At 44.1% G+C, this 19,633-nt stretch overlaps 1 protein-coding gene across 5 annotated transcripts in view; it reads left to right on the forward strand.

Annotated features, from left to right (window-relative positions):
* Window positions 1-19,633, forward strand: part of CLIP4 (CAP-Gly domain containing linker protein family member 4) — a 45,621-nt gene that overhangs the window by 22,410 nt on the left and 3,578 nt on the right. For all 5 annotated transcript variants that reach the window (XM_053667102.1, XM_053667103.1, XM_053667104.1 and 2 more), the window contains 7 exons: window positions 1,371-1,506; window positions 5,370-5,510; window positions 9,541-9,630; window positions 10,369-10,512; window positions 12,186-12,320; window positions 14,163-14,286; window positions 16,456-16,520. In XM_053667102.1, coding sequence (XP_053523077.1) covers window positions 1,371-1,506; window positions 5,370-5,510; window positions 9,541-9,630; window positions 10,369-10,512; window positions 12,186-12,320; window positions 14,163-14,286; window positions 16,456-16,520 — 835 coding nt within the window. The remainder of the gene's footprint in view (window positions 1-1,370; window positions 1,507-5,369; window positions 5,511-9,540; window positions 9,631-10,368; window positions 10,513-12,185; window positions 12,321-14,162; window positions 14,287-16,455; window positions 16,521-19,633) is intronic.

Below are 19,633 nucleotides of genomic sequence, written 5' to 3' on the forward strand. Positions count from 1 at the left end.
AAGCCTCACTCAGTCGTGATGTATTGTCCTGTCTGTGTGTTGCTGGCATCAGTTGGCCACTGTTCTGCTGAGGGTTCTTGTGTCTGTTTCTGAGGAATTCTGGCCTACGGTTTTCTTGCAATGTCTTTGACCAGTTTTGGTGTCAAAATAATGCTGGCTTCATAAAATGAGTTGGGAATTGTTTCCTCTATTTTTATATCCTAGAAGAGTTTATATAGAACTGATACTATTTTTTCCTTAAATTCTTCAGTAGAATGCACCAGTGGGTCCTCTTGTTTCTGGAATTTCTTTAAAAAAGATTTTTAACCACAAATCAGTACAGGTGTGAGCTCTGACAGTTTGTATCTTTTAGGAACTAGAACATCTCACCTCATTTGCCAAATTTATAGGCATAGAATTACTCACAGTATTTTCTTACTGTTCTTTAAACGACTTAGGAAATGTGGTAATGATATCTCTCTTTCACTTGAGATGTTTATAATTTGTGTTTTGTTAGCCACCCCCCCGAAAGTCTAATCTTACTTATTCTTCCAGAGAACCAGCTTTTGGTTTCATTGATTTTTCTCTGTTGTTTTTGTGTTCTTAATTATTTGCCTGTATTATTTCTTCCCTTTTGCGTGCTTTTGGTCTTCACTTCGTAGTTTCTTAAGATGGAAGTTCGTGTCAGTGACTTGAGGCCTTTCCCACTACAAACATTCTAATGCTACACATCCTCCTCTTGGCGCTGCTGTTGCTGCATCCCGTATGTTTTGACGTGTTGTGAAGTCGTTTTCATTCAGTTCAGAATATTTTCTAATTTCCCTGTGATGTGATTTTCTCTTTTACCATGGGTAATTTAGAAGTATAGTGTTTAATTTCCAAATATTTGAAAATTTTGCATGTATCTTTCTGTTAGTGATTTCTGGTCTAAGAACATGTTTTGTATGATTTCTGTTCTTTTACATTTGTGTGCTGCTGTTTTGGGTAGAAGTTTTTATACATGTTAGTTACATCGAGTTTGCTTAGTTTTGTGGGTTTTTTTAAATTCTTACTGATTTGCTGCCTACTTGGCCTGTTGATTACTGAGAGGTGTGTTTTAGTCTCCAACTGTAATTGGGGGTTTGTCTCTTTTTTCAGTTCAGTCAATTTTTACTGGGTTTTAAAGCTCAGTTGTTAGGTGCGTACAGATTTACATCTCTGAGCTCTTCTTGGTGAATTGATTCATTTATTATTATTTAATGTCTCTTTTTATCCCCAGTAATTTCCTTGTTCCGAAGTTTACTTCGAGAGACTGTGGTTTTGCTTTTTAAACTTCTGTGATAAAGCTGCAAGAGTAGGACGTGTAGAACTACTAGCAATACTCAAGTTATTCTAATTTATGTTTTCTTTAGGTTGGAACATTAAGATTTTGTGGAACAACGGAATTTGCGAGTGGGCGGTGGGCCGGCATTGAGTTGGATGAACCAGAAGGAAAAAATGACGGCAGTGTCGGGAAAGTCCAGTACTTCAAATGTGCCCCCAAATATGGTAAGGGAGAGTCTCTCTAACCTAATGACAGTTAAGTTAAACTATCAAATTTTTATTCTTTTATTGTTTTAAAATAAAGCCCCTCCCCCTGTCCCTTAGGTGATAAATGAAGGGCTGCGTTTTCCTTGCTGTGAGCGGTGTAGCGGGTGAGAGACGGCGTCCCCCCAGGAGTGCGCCAACTCTCTAGACCACCCCGAAACCCTGCAGTGGTCCTATCGACTGAGCAAAGGGCTCTGTGGCCAAGGACACAGAGCTGGGATGGCCCTCTTTCTGACCAGTGATTGTTTAATTAAATTCATGATCTTTCTCTCTCTCTCTCTCTCTCTCATACACACCTTGGTGCATTGATGTCACTTCATTTGTCACATACTATGTTGTGAGTAGTTTTCCTTGCCACAAAGTGTTCTTCTAGAACATTCAGTGTGCCCTCTCCCAGCATCATGGGCAGGCAGCGCGGTGTCTTGCTGAACAGCGTGGGCTCTGCAGTCTGAGAGCTCGGGCAAGAGCCCGCTTCTCTGCCTACCAGGCACGTGGCCTTTTCCTTTCCCTGTGCCTCAGTTTATCTTCTATAAAATGGGGATAGCAACACCCTAAGAGCTCATGTGAGGATTAAATTGTGTTGATATATAAAGCAGCTAGAATAGTGCTTGATTCCCTGTAAGCACTCAAAAAATGTTAGCTATTTGCCAGCTGTTATAAGTTTATCAAAATGACCAGTTTCCTTTTGTCATACACTTAAGATGGAGCCTCATTTCTTTGGCCAATTATTATTTTTTTGTGCTTAAAAATCCTCATTGTATAAGATTTGAAGAACAAATAAAGGAGAAGGAAGAAAAAATTAGCTGTATATTTATTCTGTTCAACTGTTTTATTACAAAATTTGGATTATATATAGCTATACATTCTGCACTTTTACTTGACTGCCAATATAATTTCCTCAAATCTTTAAATATTGTGATTTTTATGTCTCAATTTCCTTTGATTTTTCTGGATTGATGGGTGAAAATTTCTGTGTTTGAACTCATATTTCTCTGATTGTGGTGAAATAAAACACTTAAATATTTTACTGTAGTACCTGTATTTTTTGTGTTATCTTGGCAATTGCCAAGAAATGTTCATATTATTTGTCTATTAAAAAGTTGAAATGTTAGTGTTTTTAAACTGGTAAGAGTTTTTAAAAATACAAGTACATATTTAGGATATTAAGCCCTTATATTTATTACAGATATTTTGTTCAGCTTGTCATTTGCCTTTGAATGTCACTTGTAATGGTTTATATAGTTAAAAGACTTTTCCTTTAAAATTTCTTACATTGCTTTTAAGTTTAGATAGATCTTCCTAATCCAATGATTAGTTGTAAGTTATATATTTTATTCTTTTAAATGTTTTACCTTTCTTATCTACATTACTTAACCCACTGGAATTTATTTGGCTTGTTGGGAGAGATTAAGAATTTAATTTTAATTTTCCTCTGTTAGCTAATTTTGGCACCTGTCAGGCAGACTAAAGGCGAGATCAGAATCGTTAGCAACACACGTGGCAAATGTAATTTGGACGCCTGGGGAATGCTGACATTGCCACCGCGTGTGTGGGCTCCCCAAATCTCGTGACCCGCAGGGGAGGCAGGTTGGATTAGGGCAAAGCTGGCCACCCCAGGAGCCCAGCCTCTGCCTTCCCTTAAAGCCTACAGGCAAGTTGGGAGGCAAGGATCACGTGCTGGGCTACAGGGAGAAATGGGAGTGGTCTTCCTGCTGAGCCAGCTTGGTCTTCTAAGCCAGATCAATGCCAAAGTACATGAGTTCTGGGGGAAGAGAGCCAGGGGCCGGAATGGCGAGAAATTCCTCTGATTCAACAAAAGCCGAAGAGTTGGTCTCTTCTCAGCAGCAGTTTTTTCTGTCTTTCCAAATCTGTCATTTCCCCCCCAACTTCCATTTTCTTTATTATACATTCTTATAAAGGCTGATAAAGTCTGTTTCAGGCTTGTTTTATTCCATTGATCTGTCAATTCTAGCACATACTGCATTTTTCCAAGTTGCAGAAATTGTATAATAACTTCTAAGACTTGGTTTTGCAGAAATTGTATAATAACTTCTAAGACTTGGTTTTGCAGAGCAGTTCCAGGTTCACAGTAGAGCGAGGGGGAGGTTCGGAGGCTCCTGTACACCCCTGTGCCTCCCCACCAGGGCCTTCCCTGTCCCTGTCGCTCGAGTCCCTTTGCTAAGCGGTGCGTTCTTTGCAATGATGAACTGACCTCGACACGTCGTGATCCCTAAGTGTGTAGTTTCCCGTGGGGCTCACTCTTTGTGTTGTGCATTCTGTGGGTCTGGGCAAATGTGTAATGACATGTGTCCCCCAGCTCAGCACAGTGTTACACAGAGTGCTTCCGCTGCCCCGAAAAACCCTCTGTGCTTTGCCTGTTGATCTCTTCCCCGCTTGGTCCCTGGCAGCTGCCGAGCTTCTCACCATTTCGGTAGTTTTGCCTTTTCCGGAGGGTCGTGTCACTGGAATCTTGCGGCATGCAGGAAGCCTTTTCACGTTGGCTTCTTTCACTCAGGAATACGCCTTTACATTTCCTCCACGTCTTCTCCTGGCTTTGTAGCTCAGGTCTTTTTCCTGCTGAGTGACATTCCGTTGTCTGTGTGCGCCCCAGGCTAGCTTCCCTCCCACCTGCTGAGGTGTCTCGTGGTCATTTCTAAGTCTGGGCAGTGATGAACATTTTATCATAAATTCTGATATTGGTGATACTGCTTTATGTTGTTTAATAAGGCGAACACATGTACCCGGTTTAATAGGTCAACTTGTTATGCTAAGGTTCGTTGTTGTAAAGACGACAGCTGACCCCTTCGTGGCCTGCCCTTCCCCGACCCTGAGGGCTGCTCTTCAGGCACAAGAACTCTTCAGCTTCCTGAGCTGTACCTTCCGATGGTCACATTTTAGATAATATATGAAGCTTTCCCGATTCTCCCAATTTCAGACATTTCCCGTCTTTTGACTTGTGCTGTGAAGAGAAAGACTTGGTGCTTGTGCTATCCTAAGTCAGTTTCTTTTGCTTGTTTGTTTCCTTTTTTGGTTTTGATGGATCACATTCTTCAGTATCTTTCTGACAAAGGACTGACTTGGGAGGTAAATTTCTGAGATCTTTTATACTAAAACAATGTTTATTTTCTACCCTCACACTTCATATCATAGTTTAGTAAGGTAAGGAATGTTAGGTTGGAATTCATATTCTCTCGGTGTTTTTGGAGGTGGTACTTTATTGTCTAATGTGGTTCGGCGCACTTTTCCTGTGCAGGGCCAGACAGTATGTATTTTAGGCTTCGTGGGGCACCGTCTCTTGTTGCAGCTACACAGCTCTCCTGTTGCAGGGAAGCAGCAGCCAGCAGACAGCATGTGTGAGTGGGTGGGCGGGGCAGCCTCCAGCACAGCTGCCCAGAAATGGGCCTGGGCGGGTTCTCGCTGTCCCCTCCCTGTGTTTTGCCAACTTGAGCTTCCAGTGTTGCTGTTTAGAAGTTTCAGAGTTTTTCTGTCCCCTGTTTTTGGCTTTCCCCCCTCTCTTTGGAAGCTTCTTTGGATGCTTTTAGAATTTTTTCTCCTTTTTGTAATTTTCTTTTTTCTTTAGAGTTCATACCACTTTTACTTCTTACTAATATTTTAGTGGAGTTCGGGAGGGACTGTAGTTAAACAAATGGGCTGTTTCTCTGGAAATGTATTACCCTTCTTTTAAAAAATAGCTCTTCTTTATATGTTTATTTTTCTTAGGCCTTACAATTTTATGTCAAGATGTGAAAAAAAACACTTGCATTGGCCCTTTTAATTGAAATGCTTTTAATTGCTTAACACTAAAATTGTATCTTCTCCCTTAGGTATTTTTGCACCTCTTTCAAAGATAAGTAAAGCAAAGGATCGAAGGAAGAATCTAGTCCACACTCCTTCCACCAAAGCGCTGCCTATCACCAGGTCCCAGAAAACTGATGCAGCTCATGTAACGCCAAAAGTAAATACTGGTAGGTCGAACTGGAAAGTTAGATAGCTTCTTCAGCATTTTAGTTTTATTTGTGGAATGCCTTATTTCTTACCTCTAAATTCCTTCGCATCTTTTTTTGCCACCTCACTGTGAAACCAGACCCTCATAGAACCTGCATCTTAACATGTTTCTAGACCTCGGTCATGGTTTATGATTTTGATTCCTGACAAGTGCATTTCAGAGCACTTGTCAGGAGGTGCTGTTCCTTTTCTCTCCTGCCACCCCCGCACCTCCCTCACCCCCTAATCCGGCCTCACAGCGAGATCGTATACCTCTAATACATCTCTGTACAACTAGCTTTATGTTTATCACCTATTCAAGAATTTAATGACTGTTCTTAAGATCCGAAAACATTCCAGCTCTTGCAACTGGCAGTCAGGGCTCTTCCCCTGTTTGGTGGAGCCTTCCCGCTTCTGAGGCTGCGAGGTGGTCCCTGCAGCCCCCTGACTTCTGTGGGCGCTGTTCTCCCTCTTCCCTGAATTGCGCTCCGTCTTGTGCGAGTTCCCGAGCGTGGGCACGTGACTTCTGCCTCTCGAGGTCCTAGCCATTCGTCCCCTTCTTTTTCAGATCCTGTTTTTCCTTGAAAACTTCCCCGATGACCTCAGATCACTTTGATCTCTTCATCTCCTAAGTTCACCCCCACTTTTATCCGTACCCCCTGATTGTCTGTTGTCATCTTGGGTTTTGTCCTCTGACTCTTCCACCTGGGCTAACCTTTCACTCTCTCACTAAAACTTTAAACTTCAGGTGGACAGTGAGAGTGTTTTGTATTTGGTGTGCACTGCAGCACGTAGCACAGAATAGGAGCGTGGTGCGTACTCGTTAACTCCTTAACTAACACTTGATGCAGACAGGCTTTCTTCTGTGGTTAAAGGATTTTGTCCAGCAATGTGGCTGGCCTTTCCGATCTGTTCCATCAGGTTGTTTGGATATCCCTGTGCCGATACTGCCCTTTCTAAATACCGTAGTTTTTGAAAAAACGCCTCTTGATGTCCAGGAGAGGAAAGGCTCCCAACCTGAACAGTGTCTGATCTATCAGTATTTGGGCCCTTATCAGTCACACTTCCGTATAAAGTTTAGGATAAGCCATTAAGTTTCTTTTAAAATATGTGCATTAAAGTTTTATTGAGTATTGCATTTACACTTTAAATCAGGGTAGGAAGAACTGAAAGTTTTATAATATTTAGCCTTTTAATTATGAGCTTGGGATATCTAGATAGTTAGGTCTTTCAAAAATACATGAACAAGTTTTTATAGTTTTCTCTATAAATTATAATTAGGTACCTGTTTATATAATTATGTACCTGTTCGGTTACATCTGTTCCCAGGTACTTCACACGTTTTGAAGCTATTGTAGATGGAACCCTTTAAGCCGAAACCCCGAAGTTCGTAACAGGCGGGGAAAGAAAGCTCACCCAGAAGCCTCCTGTTCCTGGTCCGCGGAGCGGGAAGGGGCCCCTACTGGACAGAAAGTGGGGAAGTCCCTTGCTTGCTCTGAGGGTTTTCTCCCCCGTTGGCTCTTCCCCATCCCAGCCCCTAGGCAGCCCTGCCTGGTGCAGCGGCAGCAGTGGGCAGACAGGCCCCCACCTCAAAGGAGGAGATCCTTGGCCTCTCACCAGAGCAACTCTGCTCCCAAGAACACGCCTGGAATCTGCACTAGATTTTCTTCTTTTTTCCCACTGCCTGGGCTCGAGGCAGAGTGGGTCTGAGGAGGCTAGAGGACAGAGCAGGGAAATTAAAGCCTGCACACTGTACCTGGAATACCAGGAGGCGGGGGCGCCCCCTGGGGGCAGGAACGTGTAGGGGAGACCATGGACGGGAGGGGGCTCGAGAAAGTGGCCTTGACATGTTGGCTGTGCAGTCTTGGGCTTCCCTCCCAAGTTGGGTGTGCATGGGTGTGCCCGGGTCCCAGACTGGTGCTGGGCGGTACGACACATGAGGCGGGTCCCCAAAAGGCTTTGGTGACCGAGCTGACAGGGGAACCACAGTCACAGAAGGTGGGTCCGAACTTTCAGCCCGAACCTAACTGGGTCAGCTGCCTGCTATCACAACACAGAACAAAACAACGTTCTCCACAGCATTTAAACAAGACCCGGCGTCCTACACAGTGATATTCATAATCCATAGAATGTGGTCTGAAATCGCTCAAATGGGAAGAGCCGGGAAAATCTCAACATTTCTCCAGGAAAAAGGCAATCAAAGGATGCCAGTCCTGAGATGATACAGATTTTAGCAGATAAAGTGGAAAGAAAGTGTCAGCTGAGGAATGGAGATACAAAGGAAGCAAATGACGTGTGTGTGCACATGCACACGCGTGCACACACAGATGCGTGTAAAATGGGTGGTGTGAGATTGTGGACTGTGTCACTGTCAGCATCCTGGGTACGATACTGTACTATTGTTTTGTAAAATGCTGCCATGTGGGAGACTAGGCGAAGTGTGCAAGGGGTCTTCCTGTGTTGTTTTTACAACTGCCTATGAGTCTCCAGTTTATCCCAACAAAAGATTCAGATATGAAGAAAGGACCAAATGGATATTCTAGGACTGAAAAGTATAATGAAAATAGGAAATTTACTCTACGGGCTGCCTTCCCTTACCCACCTGTCCATTCAGTGCCTGCGGTCGCAGTTCTGGCCCTCGTTCCTGGCCAGTGTAATAACTAACATCCAGCTGGTCTCTGCTTCCAGTCTCTCCTCCTCTAGTTCCTTCCCAGCTTTGCTGCCAGGGTCACGCCATTCACCTGCAGCTGTTCACGCCAGTCCCCCATCAGGCTCACTCCTCACTGAAGAGTTCCAGCCCTTCAGCCAGCACTGTCCCTTCTGAGGTCTGACTGTGACCTAACCTGCCCAGCTTACTTCTCTGCCATCCCCAGAGTACTCTGTACTCCAGCCAAGCTCCTCATCCTTCTCTGACCCCGTCCTTAAGATTTTTTTCTTTTTTGTCTGTCCAGCGTGCCTACCCCCAGTTCTTCCTGACAATATCTCCAGTATTCTCTGGAAGAAATCTGACCTATCCCTCAAGACCCATCTCGAATTGTGATCTTGTTGAGGCATTAATTTATTGGTGTGGCCACAATTATTGTCTCCTCCTTCTATGCTAGTGTTGTATAAAAAATGTCCTCCTATTTTAGTTATTCATCTCTATGTCTTTCTACCTGACCACATCGAACAGGTTCTCCTTGAGGGTTAAGACCACGTCTTGTTCATGCCTGTAATGCTGACGTGCCAAGCATGGTCCTTTACCCAGCATGCTTTGCGAGTGGAATAGAAATAAATGATTGGTGGAATTTAAGACTGGTGTAGTCCACTAGGTTTATTATTTACATAATTTGCTTCTGTAGAATTGATACAGGAGTCTTAATAAGGTAGAGTGTTAGTCATGAGCTTTACTTTTTTAAGTGAGTTTTTTGGCGGGAGTTGGGTGTTCTGAGAGTGGAGTAGTGATTTTCAAAATACCGGTGGCAAAGAATAGGATTTCTTACTCTCTGACTTACTTAAATGAGTACTGGTTATAATTACTTGTAAAAATTTTTTACCCCAAATCCCCTATCTAAATAGAGAATCTTCTATGATGAGTCTGTGTGCATACACCAGTGAAATACTGCAAACTTCACAAGTCCTGGCGAGTGTATCTCAGCTGCGCTAGGTTCGCTTTACCTGCTAGCGTTGTGCCAACGCACTAATGAGGTCATTACATAGCAAACAAGTAGCTCGGCTGCAAATGCTTTACATTACTTAGAATTCCTTAATGGAGTGTTACATGGGTTTGAAAGGTACTTCAGCGACATTTGGGGACATCGTGGTTTTCGGGCGGGCCAGGAATGTGTCCTCTTCCCTTCCAATAATGAATGGTCGGTCCTGCTGTCTGGGAACTTAGGGTCCAGCATGTTTTCAGAATGGATGAGATTTCGGTAATGAGGGATGTCTGTACTCGAAAGGGAAAGCACGTGTTTACGTTGGACTTTGAGCAGAACGCGCTCTTGCTGAAAGTGTCCTGCTTCTGTGCCGCAGGACTGATGCCGCCAAAGAGGGACAGTGCTTCCGAACCGGCGCTAGCGCCGCCTGCTGGAGAGGAGCCGAAAGCTGTAGCAGAGAAAGATGGTAATGTTCTCAAAGTTAAGTTTCACGACGGAACTTGAAGATAACATAGTGATATAGCGTGTAAGGGGGCTAAGTTCTAAAGTTTTTTCAGGGAAAGATTATTACAGTAAAAATGTATCCTTGAAAAATCCCCCTAGCAGCTCATCCTAAAGTATGTATGCATTTTTATATAAAATCCTGTACTGGGATTCTTGTGTACACTTCAGTTAGAGAACTGTTGGACTATATTAAGAGAGTAAAAGGAAGTCACTTAGTGTAGATGGCTTAATAAAATATTTAAAGTTGCCTTTAGCTATCAAATCATTGGGTGCGTAGAACATAAAGTTCAGAAGTATTCCTGCTTGCCTTCAGGTTAACTCAAATCATGTTAATATTAAACTTTGTTAACTGAAAACATATTAATAGTGTTGTTTGTGTAAATAAAATGAAATTCTACTGTCTCATCTAAAGGAGAGGCAGCAGTGGTGGTTAGAATAGGTCAGTTTAAGTCAATTCCTGTGATAACATTGTCCTAAGATCGTCATTGTACAGTGTGAATCCTAACAGTACAGTTGCTTGGGTTATAAAATCTTTCATTTCAACTGTGTTTGGGTGAAACCAGGCATTTAATTCAATAGGTAATCCACAATTGAAGAAGCTCAGTGGAGAGTTTCAGAAGCATTTACCTGGGGACGCATCTCATTGGCTTCCTTCCTATTTTTGGCCCTTTGCTACATTCTTTTCCATTTCCCGTTTCAGTTCACCTGCCTGGATCCATCAGCAGCTTGTCCTCCGCATCTTCTCTGGAGCACAGACAGGGCAACCCCAAGAAGCCGAATACACGCGGCAGCAGCAAGAAGACCATGAGCAAAAGCCCGTCTGTTTCATCTCGAGCCAGTGCTGGTATCTATGGCTTTTTCAACCAGGCTTTCTTGGTGTTTTTTTTCTCTTGGTTTGTTTGTAAGTAGATTTGCTCTTTTTAAATGTGTAGAAGGAACCCTTTACTTCTGTCAGATTGAACTCCTTGCACCCTTCTCTGTCCCCGCGGCCTCCACCGCCCTCCCCTTCCTGAGCGTACTCCGGGCTTCTCAGGCTTTCTCCTGGGGCCCTGCTCACCTCATTTCCTTGTCTGGCCGACATCTGCTTTCCCCACGTGTCCAAGGCCTCCAGCCCTTTCAGGGTCATCACAGGACTTTATGAGACATCCTCGGATCAGTGGGGATATGTGGCTTATTATCTTCCTTATCTCTTTTTCCAACATAAACCTCGTAATAAGTAACATATTGTATACTTACTATTTTAGGTACTGTTCTAGGCACTTCACATATCTCATTGCATTTCGTTCTCGCAATACACCTGTGGATCAGGCAGGTACTGCCGTCCGCATCCTCGTTTTAGGAGCGAGGAGACTGCGACCTGCTATGGAAACGCTAGTCAGGATGAGGCCTAGGACTTCTCAGTGTCGTACTTTATCCAGACTTTCTTCCTGCCCCTCCCTGGGTTTCTGTGCCCATTCGCTGACACGGTTTCCGTTCATCCCCCTTCATCCGCGTGGCCGACCTGCGCCACACCCTCCCGTGGGGTTCTCCAGGCCGAGCGGCTGTTCCAATCGGTTTACGGCCCCCGGAGAAGCCTCGAGGGCCCGCCTCCTCTCTGCTGCAACCGAACAGCTTTCTGGGCAGCATTTCTGCAGGACTTCTGATGTTAAATAGGGGCGGTTCAGGGTTTGGGTCTCAGTCGAGGTGCGGGGTGAAGTGGGTTTTTTCCTAATAAGGAAATCAGTTTGGGGTAATTGAAGCCGTATAGCAATTTCACTTTCAAATCGCATGCATTCCTGTATGTATCATTCACACTGAGTTCCCGTGAACTACTATAATCGAAGCATTTTACAGCTGGCCAGGGACAGCCCATAGGCCAAATCCACCTACCCCCTGACTTTGTAAATAAAGTTTTATTGGAACGCGCCATGCCCATTCTGTTTATGTCTGCTTTTGTGCTGCCACAGCAGAGTTGAGTGGTTCTGACAGAGACCGCGTGGCCTGCAAAGCCTGAAATATTTATCCTGCCCTTGACAGAAAGCGTGCGCTGCCCTGTCCCCTCTGGGCGAGGGCGGCACCAGACAGCCGGGACGGCGTTGGCAGGCGTAGTCCCCAGCACTCGTGTTCTCAGGGAACCCTTCTCCTTCCCTTTGAGCTGCTCCACCCCACGCGCGAGGAGCAGAAGTGTGTGGAGCGGCGGTTTCCAGCCGGCGCCACAGGGGACCCTTCAGAGGCACTGACCTCTTTTCCCTGAGACCGTCAAGTGAAAAAATGGCACCAGCTGACGCGCCAGTGTATTTTTTGGCATGCCGCAGAATTTTAGTAATTAGTTTGTGTGTGCCACGGGGCGAGAAAGGTTGGAAACTGCCACTGGGATGGTCTGTGACGAAAGGCTTCCTGTATGGAAGTCTCCAACTGGCCAGACTGGCTAGAATGCATAGTGAATTTGTGGCTAATGTGCTTTTTGATTTTTTCCCCCTTTGTTTTTTTCTCCTCTTTTCCCGCTCTGTCCCCTCCCCCCACCAAACAATTGGACAGGGTTGAGTTCCTCAGCAACATCCGTCTCGAACAGCGCCCGCTGCGAAGGAGAGCTTCAGCTGGGAGACCGGGTGCTGGTGGTGGGCCAGAGAGTGGGCACCGTCAGGTTCTTCGGGACGACCAACTTTGCCCCAGGTGACGCCTCCAATGTTCTTTGTTCAGTCTGAATTCTTTACAACGCAAGAGGTTTAAAATGTTATGTGTAACTGCCCTTTCATTTTAGAGAGTTTTTGATCAACATTTGGTAACTGTGGTGCAGACAATGCAAAACGATGATTCAAATGCAGACTGTACTCAGGTTGGCTATTATCCATAAAATTTTCTTGCCGATTGTGTTTTAGATTGCCTGGTGTTAAAATTAGTTGTCGGTCCCCAGTTTTACTCTCACTGATTCCTGAGTGTGTTTAGTACCAGAGACAGCGTTTCAGGGTTAATGTTATTGCGGATAATCTTGAACGTGAGTCGACGAGGCACTAACCGCACACAGCGTTTTTCCGAGTGGGTTGGAGAGAAAGGCAGACACGGGTTCAAAGGAAAATGGCAGAGCTTCTGCTTCCTCTGGGGCCTTAAAAATCCGCTGTGTGTTTGTATATTAACTCCGAGCTGGATTTATATTGTGTTTCCCAAAGTAAAGGTTATTTTTCCTTAAAAATAAAAGGTTATTTCTAGTGACTGATTTCTAGTAGAAGCCAGTCGAGCGAAGCCATGCTCGCATGGTGTGAACAGCCGTGTTGACACACGGTGGCACCCCAGCGCGTAAGGACCGGCTTACTGAGCACATCAGTTTTTTAAGAAGTTCATAGCAGTTCAGGCTGACCTGGCTAATGGCACACGTGGTGACCTGCTTTCAAAGCATTGGTTATGGCCACGCAGTAGGCTCTTTGCTTGTGCATAGTAGGACTGCTTCGACACAGAAGACATGGTCATGCAATTAACGTTTCCAACCCAAACTCCAATGTTTGGAGGCGGGCTCACGTGTCAGGTTTTTAATGTAAGAGGGACGAATACTAAGAACTTCTAGTTTGCCTTCTAGGCATTATATAGACTCTTCAAACTAGTAATTTGAAAGAAACAGTATTTTTGTATTTTGGAATTTATAATTTGCAGTAAGTTTTTCAATACCCGTATCCTTATTGTTTATTTCATACTGATTTAAGAGACTGAATACAATTACTAGTGTATGTTCCTTTCAAATAAAAGAGTGAATGGGTTATTAGGTACTTTGAACTGGCCTTCGGGTGCCCTCAATTCAAGGGTCGTTACCTGACAGGGTGTGTTTGTCCGTTTACCTAATGTTTACAGCACCCAGAGCAACCCCCACTGCTGTAACTCGGGCTCCAGGGAAGGAAATTGTGTGACTTTTCTTCGACTGGACCCTTTGAAGTACTTACAAGCCTGTTTGCAAATCCTTCCTCTTAATGAATCTAAACCTTTTCATCAAGGTTAAAAAGAACATTTCTTTTCATCCTGAGTGGGGGCCCGGGGGGATGGGAAACAAAGAAAGAATCACCATGATGACGATGGTGTGGAGTCGTATTTTCCATACTATTTCCGTCTTTTAATTATTTAAGAACTGTTTGTGGCGTTTCTAATATTGGGAGAGTAAACGCAAAGATCGCGTGTTCATTTATAGATCTCGGTATGGGGCTGCGCCCCCCAGGGACACACACCACACCTGTCGCCCAGGCCGGGCTGCTCCTCGTTCATTAGGCCTTTTAGATGAATGTTGGCCGTAGGACACTTGGCTGCAGCCAGTCCTCACCCGGGCCTGCTTGTGCACTTGAGCTTTCTCCCTCAAAGTGCGGCTCTGCACTCAAGCTTGTAAAATGCCTTTCCCGTTCGTTTTTTGGCTTTTCAAATTTCATCGTTCGAGAGCTGAACGATCAGGGTGATCGTCCCTCATCTCGGTCACTTGTGGAGACACGAAGCCACCTGGACTTGGGGTGCGTGTGGCAGCTCAGCCCGTTCTCGTTCCAGGGTGTTGGTACGGGATCGAGCTGGAGAAGCCCCACGGCAAGAACGACGGCTCGGTCGGAGGCGTGCAGTACTTCAGCTGTTCTCCGAGATACGGGATATTCGCGCCCCCCTCCAGGGTTCAGAGGTGAGCAGAGATGGGGTTCGTGCCTATTCGCAGGAGCGTTCTGTAGTCTGCGTGGTCGATGGTGAGAGGCCCTCATTTTATATGGAAGACGTGCACTGACTGCAGCCCCTGACGTCTTTCGAGGGGTTAACCAGCCACCTCCTTCGGAGAGAAGGCTCCGGGAAAGCTAAATCTGCTTTGCTGAAGATTTGCAATTTTAAAAACCTCCTTTATTCCTCATTTGCAAACCCTATGAGCACGCGCAGGCTATTAGAAATGACGTTTGCAGCTAAGAACAGTGAGAGCAGCAAGCTTAATCTGTCATGCAAACAAAAGTAAAAATGCTCCCTGATTGCTTCAGGCGCCCCATTCATCCTCCTGCAAACCGAATGGAACCAAAATGGCCCTTCCCTCTGATTTCTTTAGTTTTCAAAAATAGATGGGCCGTGGGTCTTTGGGGGGAGTGAAGCTTCAAGGATTTATGTGTGGTGCACCTCCTTGGTATCTCTTCTTAAGATAGCACACTCTTGCTCCGGCTCACTCTGGTTTGAAACATAAGTTGAGCAGAAACTAAGTCATCATGGAATTCCAGGTACCATTTTGTGGCGTGTCCTATGTGCTGGACACGCCACAAAACGGCGTGGCTTGGTCTGCTCTGCAGAGGGGAAGTGGGATGCTGATGTTTAAACAGGAGGTAACGGGTATGGCGTGGCCGTGCTCAGGGGCGCAGGGCTGCAGGCGCAGCCTGGGAGTCCCTGCCACTTTCTTCCAGCCAGTCTGTGTGACGCCCTCCTGCCACCTGGAACAGTTCTTACATCCACTTTCTTTCCTTGTTTTTCACATTGAATAATTACTTACAATGTTTGTATCAACTTGTTTCCATGACGTGCTTGTTATCATTTTATTATTTATGATAGTATAGCATTTAACCTACCATGCTTTGCACTTTATAAAGGGTCTTCAATTAAAGGTTGCTTTATTTGGTCCTAATAAGTATTTGCTCAGGTGAGCTGGGAAATGACAGTGCCTCTCTATTCCACACGTTTAGTGAGCATTTAGTAAGTGGCGGCCTCGGTGCACCCCGCTTTGGATGCACGTCTCGGCAGTCTTCACAGACCCGGGGGGTACTGTCAGCATTCCCATTTGGAAGATGAAGAAGCTTTCAGGAGATGAAGTGATTGGGCTAAAGTCTTACAGCTCGTGTAGGGAGGATGAACTTCTCCGCTACCCTCAGGGTCAGTAGCTGGGGTGGGGGTGGGTCTGTGAATTCAACTGACGACAGATAGGTTGGCATTTTATTGTTGCATGCACGGGGCATCACAGAAGGAAGGAGGCGGATACCCAAAGGAGTGGTGAGGTCGGAGCGTTTATGGACCGTCTTAATAGGGGAGTGACGGTCTTCTGGGTTCTCAGATTGCTTTGGACAAATCTTCATTAACACGTTGCCACGGTCTCCTCGTCACGAGGACGGGGGCCCTTCATTTCAAGTTTGATGACCCTGAGAACATGGTGTGGCGTATGGTAGGCGCAGTAAGTACAGATCAAATCGAGCACCGTGTCTTTTTTACGCTGGAACAGCTTTCCTTCTCCTTTATGTTGTGAAGCCACTTTCTTTTTTTCGTGGTTTCATCTTTTTCTCACTTTGTTAATGGAACACATGTTTTCTAGTTTGTTTTTTTCTTGCCTTCTATTTGGTCTTCTTTAAGGTGATTCATTTAAAAGCGGCCCCCTCTGAAGAGAAACAGTGCTCTCTCTAAATGAACCGCCGTCTCGATCCAGCTGTCTTCCTGTCATCTTCTGATTGTCTCATTCATCACCATCAAATACTATTAAGTGTCTTTTCCCACTTTGTGCTGCGTAGGCATTCTATGAGCAAATAAAACAGACGTGGTCCCTGATTTTGAGGAGTTCCTCATTTAAACTAGCTTTGGAGCTCTTTAACAACACCCCTGGCTTTCAAGAAGGAAGAATTTAAAACCAGGAACCATGTGAGGACAGTCTCAGTAAAGTAGTGACCAGTCACGGTCTGGTGCAGCGCCCCCTCCAGGCTGTGGCGGGCCCTTCCTCCCTCCCTTTCTGTTTAAAAACGTGCCTCCCGTCCCACAGTCCTGGCACGTGTTGTCTCCTCTGCTTGGATGGCTTTCTCCCGACACCCACCTTTGACCTAGTTTATGCTCGTTTTATTTACAGAGTCCCAGATTCCCTGGATACACTTTCAGAAATTTCTTCGAATAAACAGAATCGTTCTTATCCTGGTAAGATTACACACAGTTTTATGTTTCTAGTAGTTATTCCTTTGCTTTTATTTACTGACACATCTTATTGTGAAGAATATATGTATACCGAAGAGTATATAAAGTGTTATCTGTACAGTTTAGGTTCTCATAAAGCAGACATCTGCTAGCCTCGCACAAGCCCAAGGGGATGAGGACTTGAATGAAAAAAACCCCTAGCTCTTCTACCTCCCTTTTCACATGCCTCTCCTCAGCTTATCAACCTCGAATTTTATGTTAATTTTCCTCCCTCCCTCCCTCCCTCCCTCCCTCCCTCCCTCCCTTCCTTCTTTGTTATTCATCCACTTCCAGAGAGAGGGGAAGGGAAGAAGAAAGAGAGGGAGGGAAACATCGTTGTGAGGTTGCCTTCCCCCACCCCCCTGCACTGGGGACCTGGCCCTCAACCCAGGCCTGTGCCCTGACTGGGAACCGAACCGGTGACCCTTTGGTTCGCAATCTGGTACTCAGTCCACTGAACCACAGCAGCCAGGGCTCTTTTTAAAGATTTTATTTATTTATTTTTAGAGAGGAGAAGCAAGGGTGAAAGAGAGGGAGAGAGGGATAGAAACATCAATGTATGTTTTTTTATCTGGTACCTAAAACATCCTCGCCGAACCCAAGGTTGTCCTGACTTTCTCCTGGTGTCTTCTGGGAGTTTTATCATTTTGCGTTTTACATTTAGATTTATGATCCATCGAGCTAATGTCTTACGAAAAGTGTGAGATCTGTGCCCAGATTTACTCATTTATTTATTTATTCCGGCACTGTTGACGGGAAGGACTGTCCCTTTCCTGCTGAATCTCCTGTGCTCTTCTGTCAGAGGTCGGTCGGCTGTATTTGTGTGTCTACAGGGTGCAGCACAAATAACGCCCCTTTGTATTATAGTATCTTTTATTACAAAATCATTAGCATGTAATTCTGTAACATGATATCACACTCAAGCACACCCTGTGACATTTTAGGTGAAATGTTTCAATTAAAACTGTGAATTATGACACCCACGTTATTGCCCTACCAACCAGGCTGAAGCAGGCCTCACTTCTGCCGCACCCGGTGTTTGTCTGTGTTTGCTAATACCACCCCATCTCGTTACTAGAGCTTTGTAGCAATTCTGTAAGTCTAGTAGTGTCAGCGCTCTGACTTTGACCTTCTTCCTCCCCATTTTGTTCATTATTCTGGGCCTTTGCCTTTTCATATACACTTACAGTCTGTTTGTTGATGTCTATAAAATAGTTTGCTGGCATTTTCATTGGGATTGTATTGTGTGTATAGTTAAAACTGGGAAGAACTGATCTCTTAATGATGAGTTTTCCTATCCATGAATATAAAATACCTCTAGTTATTTAGATCCTTTTAAATTTCTTTCATCAGAGTTTTGTAGTTTCCCTCATGTAGATTTTATACATGTTTAATTAGGTTTATACCTAAATTATTTCACTTCTGGCTGTTAATATAATGGTATTGCTTTTATAATAATTCTTTTTATCATATATCAGCTTTCTTTGTATTTACTTATGCTATTTTGTTTTATATTTTTTCAACATTTTTATACTTAAATATTTTTTCTTTCTTGATGTAATTCTGACTATGTTCCTTCCCTCCTGTTACCACATTTTATTCTCTACTTGTATATCCATAAATATGCTTCTTAGTGATTACTCTAGGTACTTTGATGTACATACTTAGCAAAATCTAAGTAATCATAATGTTTACTCTTCCCCAAATAAAAGAAAATTTTTAGAAACTGGGTTATTCTATTTCTATTTTATTTTCCCCACATATTTTCCAAACTATTATTATAATAGTTTTATATATAATCAGTACTTATTTAATTTGGTCACATATTTGCAAATATCTTTGGTCATTAATCCTCGAAACTTCTACTTGGAATCATTTTGTTTCTACCTAATGTACATTCTTTAAAAGTCCTTTTAGAAAGGGCCTGTTGGTAGCAGTCTCTCAGTTTTTGTCTTTTCTTTTTTTAAAAATATTTTATCTAGTTATATTTAGAGAGGGGAAGAAAGAGGGAGAGAACCACCAGTGTGTAGTTGCCTCCCACACGCCCCCTACTGGGGACCTGGCCTACAACCCAGGCATGTGCCCTGACTGGGAATCAACTCCGTGACCCTTTGGTTTGCAGGTGGGCACTCAGTCCACTGAGCCCCACCAGCCAGGGCAGTTTTTCTAATGACAGTTTTACTGGGTAAATTGAACACTTAGTGAAAATTTAAGTTTGACAATATTTCCTCCCTGCACACTGGCAATATAATAATTCTGTTTTCTGTCTTGTCATTTTTTTTCTTTTTTTTAAAATTAATTTTATTTAGTTATTTTTCAACTTCTGTCATTTTTTTTGAGAAGTCCGCCATGAGTCTGAGTGTATACTGCTGTAGGTGACTTTTCGTTCTGACCACTTTTAAAGGTCTCCGTTTCCTTTTCGCTGTGGTTTCTCTGCGATGTGTCTGGGTGCGGATTTCTTTTGTTTATCCAGGTGGCATCGTGGGTCTTCCTGAATCTGGAAATCAGTGCCTGGTCAGTTCTGTGAAAATTCTTGTTCATATCCTTAAATTATGTTCTCCTTCATTCTCTTTGTTATCAATTTCTGAAACTCTGGTGGGTGGAAGAGCAGACTTGCTCGCTCGCCCGGGCCCTTCTCGTCTTGGTCACACTGCGTCTCCGTGGACGGCCTCTGGGTGGCGTCAGAGCTCCTCCTTCCCTGGTCCTCTCTCCAGCTGTGCATATTCAGCCCCTTACTCCGACCACAGAGTTTTTGATGATGAACTTTTAATTTCTTTTTGTCAATCTGTTTGGTCATTACTTACTGTCATTTATTCTTTCCCCACATTTTCAGGTTTTTTCTTTTGTGTCTTTAAACATTTTAAATGTTGTCTTTTATTTTATGTTAAATAATTCAATACTTGAAGTCTTTGTGAATCTGATTCTGCCATATGTTTCCATCGAGGCCAAATCGTGGTGCCTTTCATTTGCGAGTTTTGTAGTTTGTTGTTGTAAAATGCTTCTTTTACTCAGAATTCAACGTATGGGGATTTCCGAGGCCTGGGTGGAGGCCTGCGGGGAAAATCACATTTACTTCG

The sequence above is a fragment of the Artibeus jamaicensis genome, unplaced genomic scaffold, assembly GCF_021234435.1.
Source record: "Artibeus jamaicensis isolate MK-2021 breed Jamaican fruit bat unplaced genomic scaffold, CSHL_Jam_final contig_465, whole genome shotgun sequence".
Taxonomy (NCBI): Eukaryota; Metazoa; Chordata; class Mammalia; order Chiroptera; family Phyllostomidae; genus Artibeus; species Artibeus jamaicensis.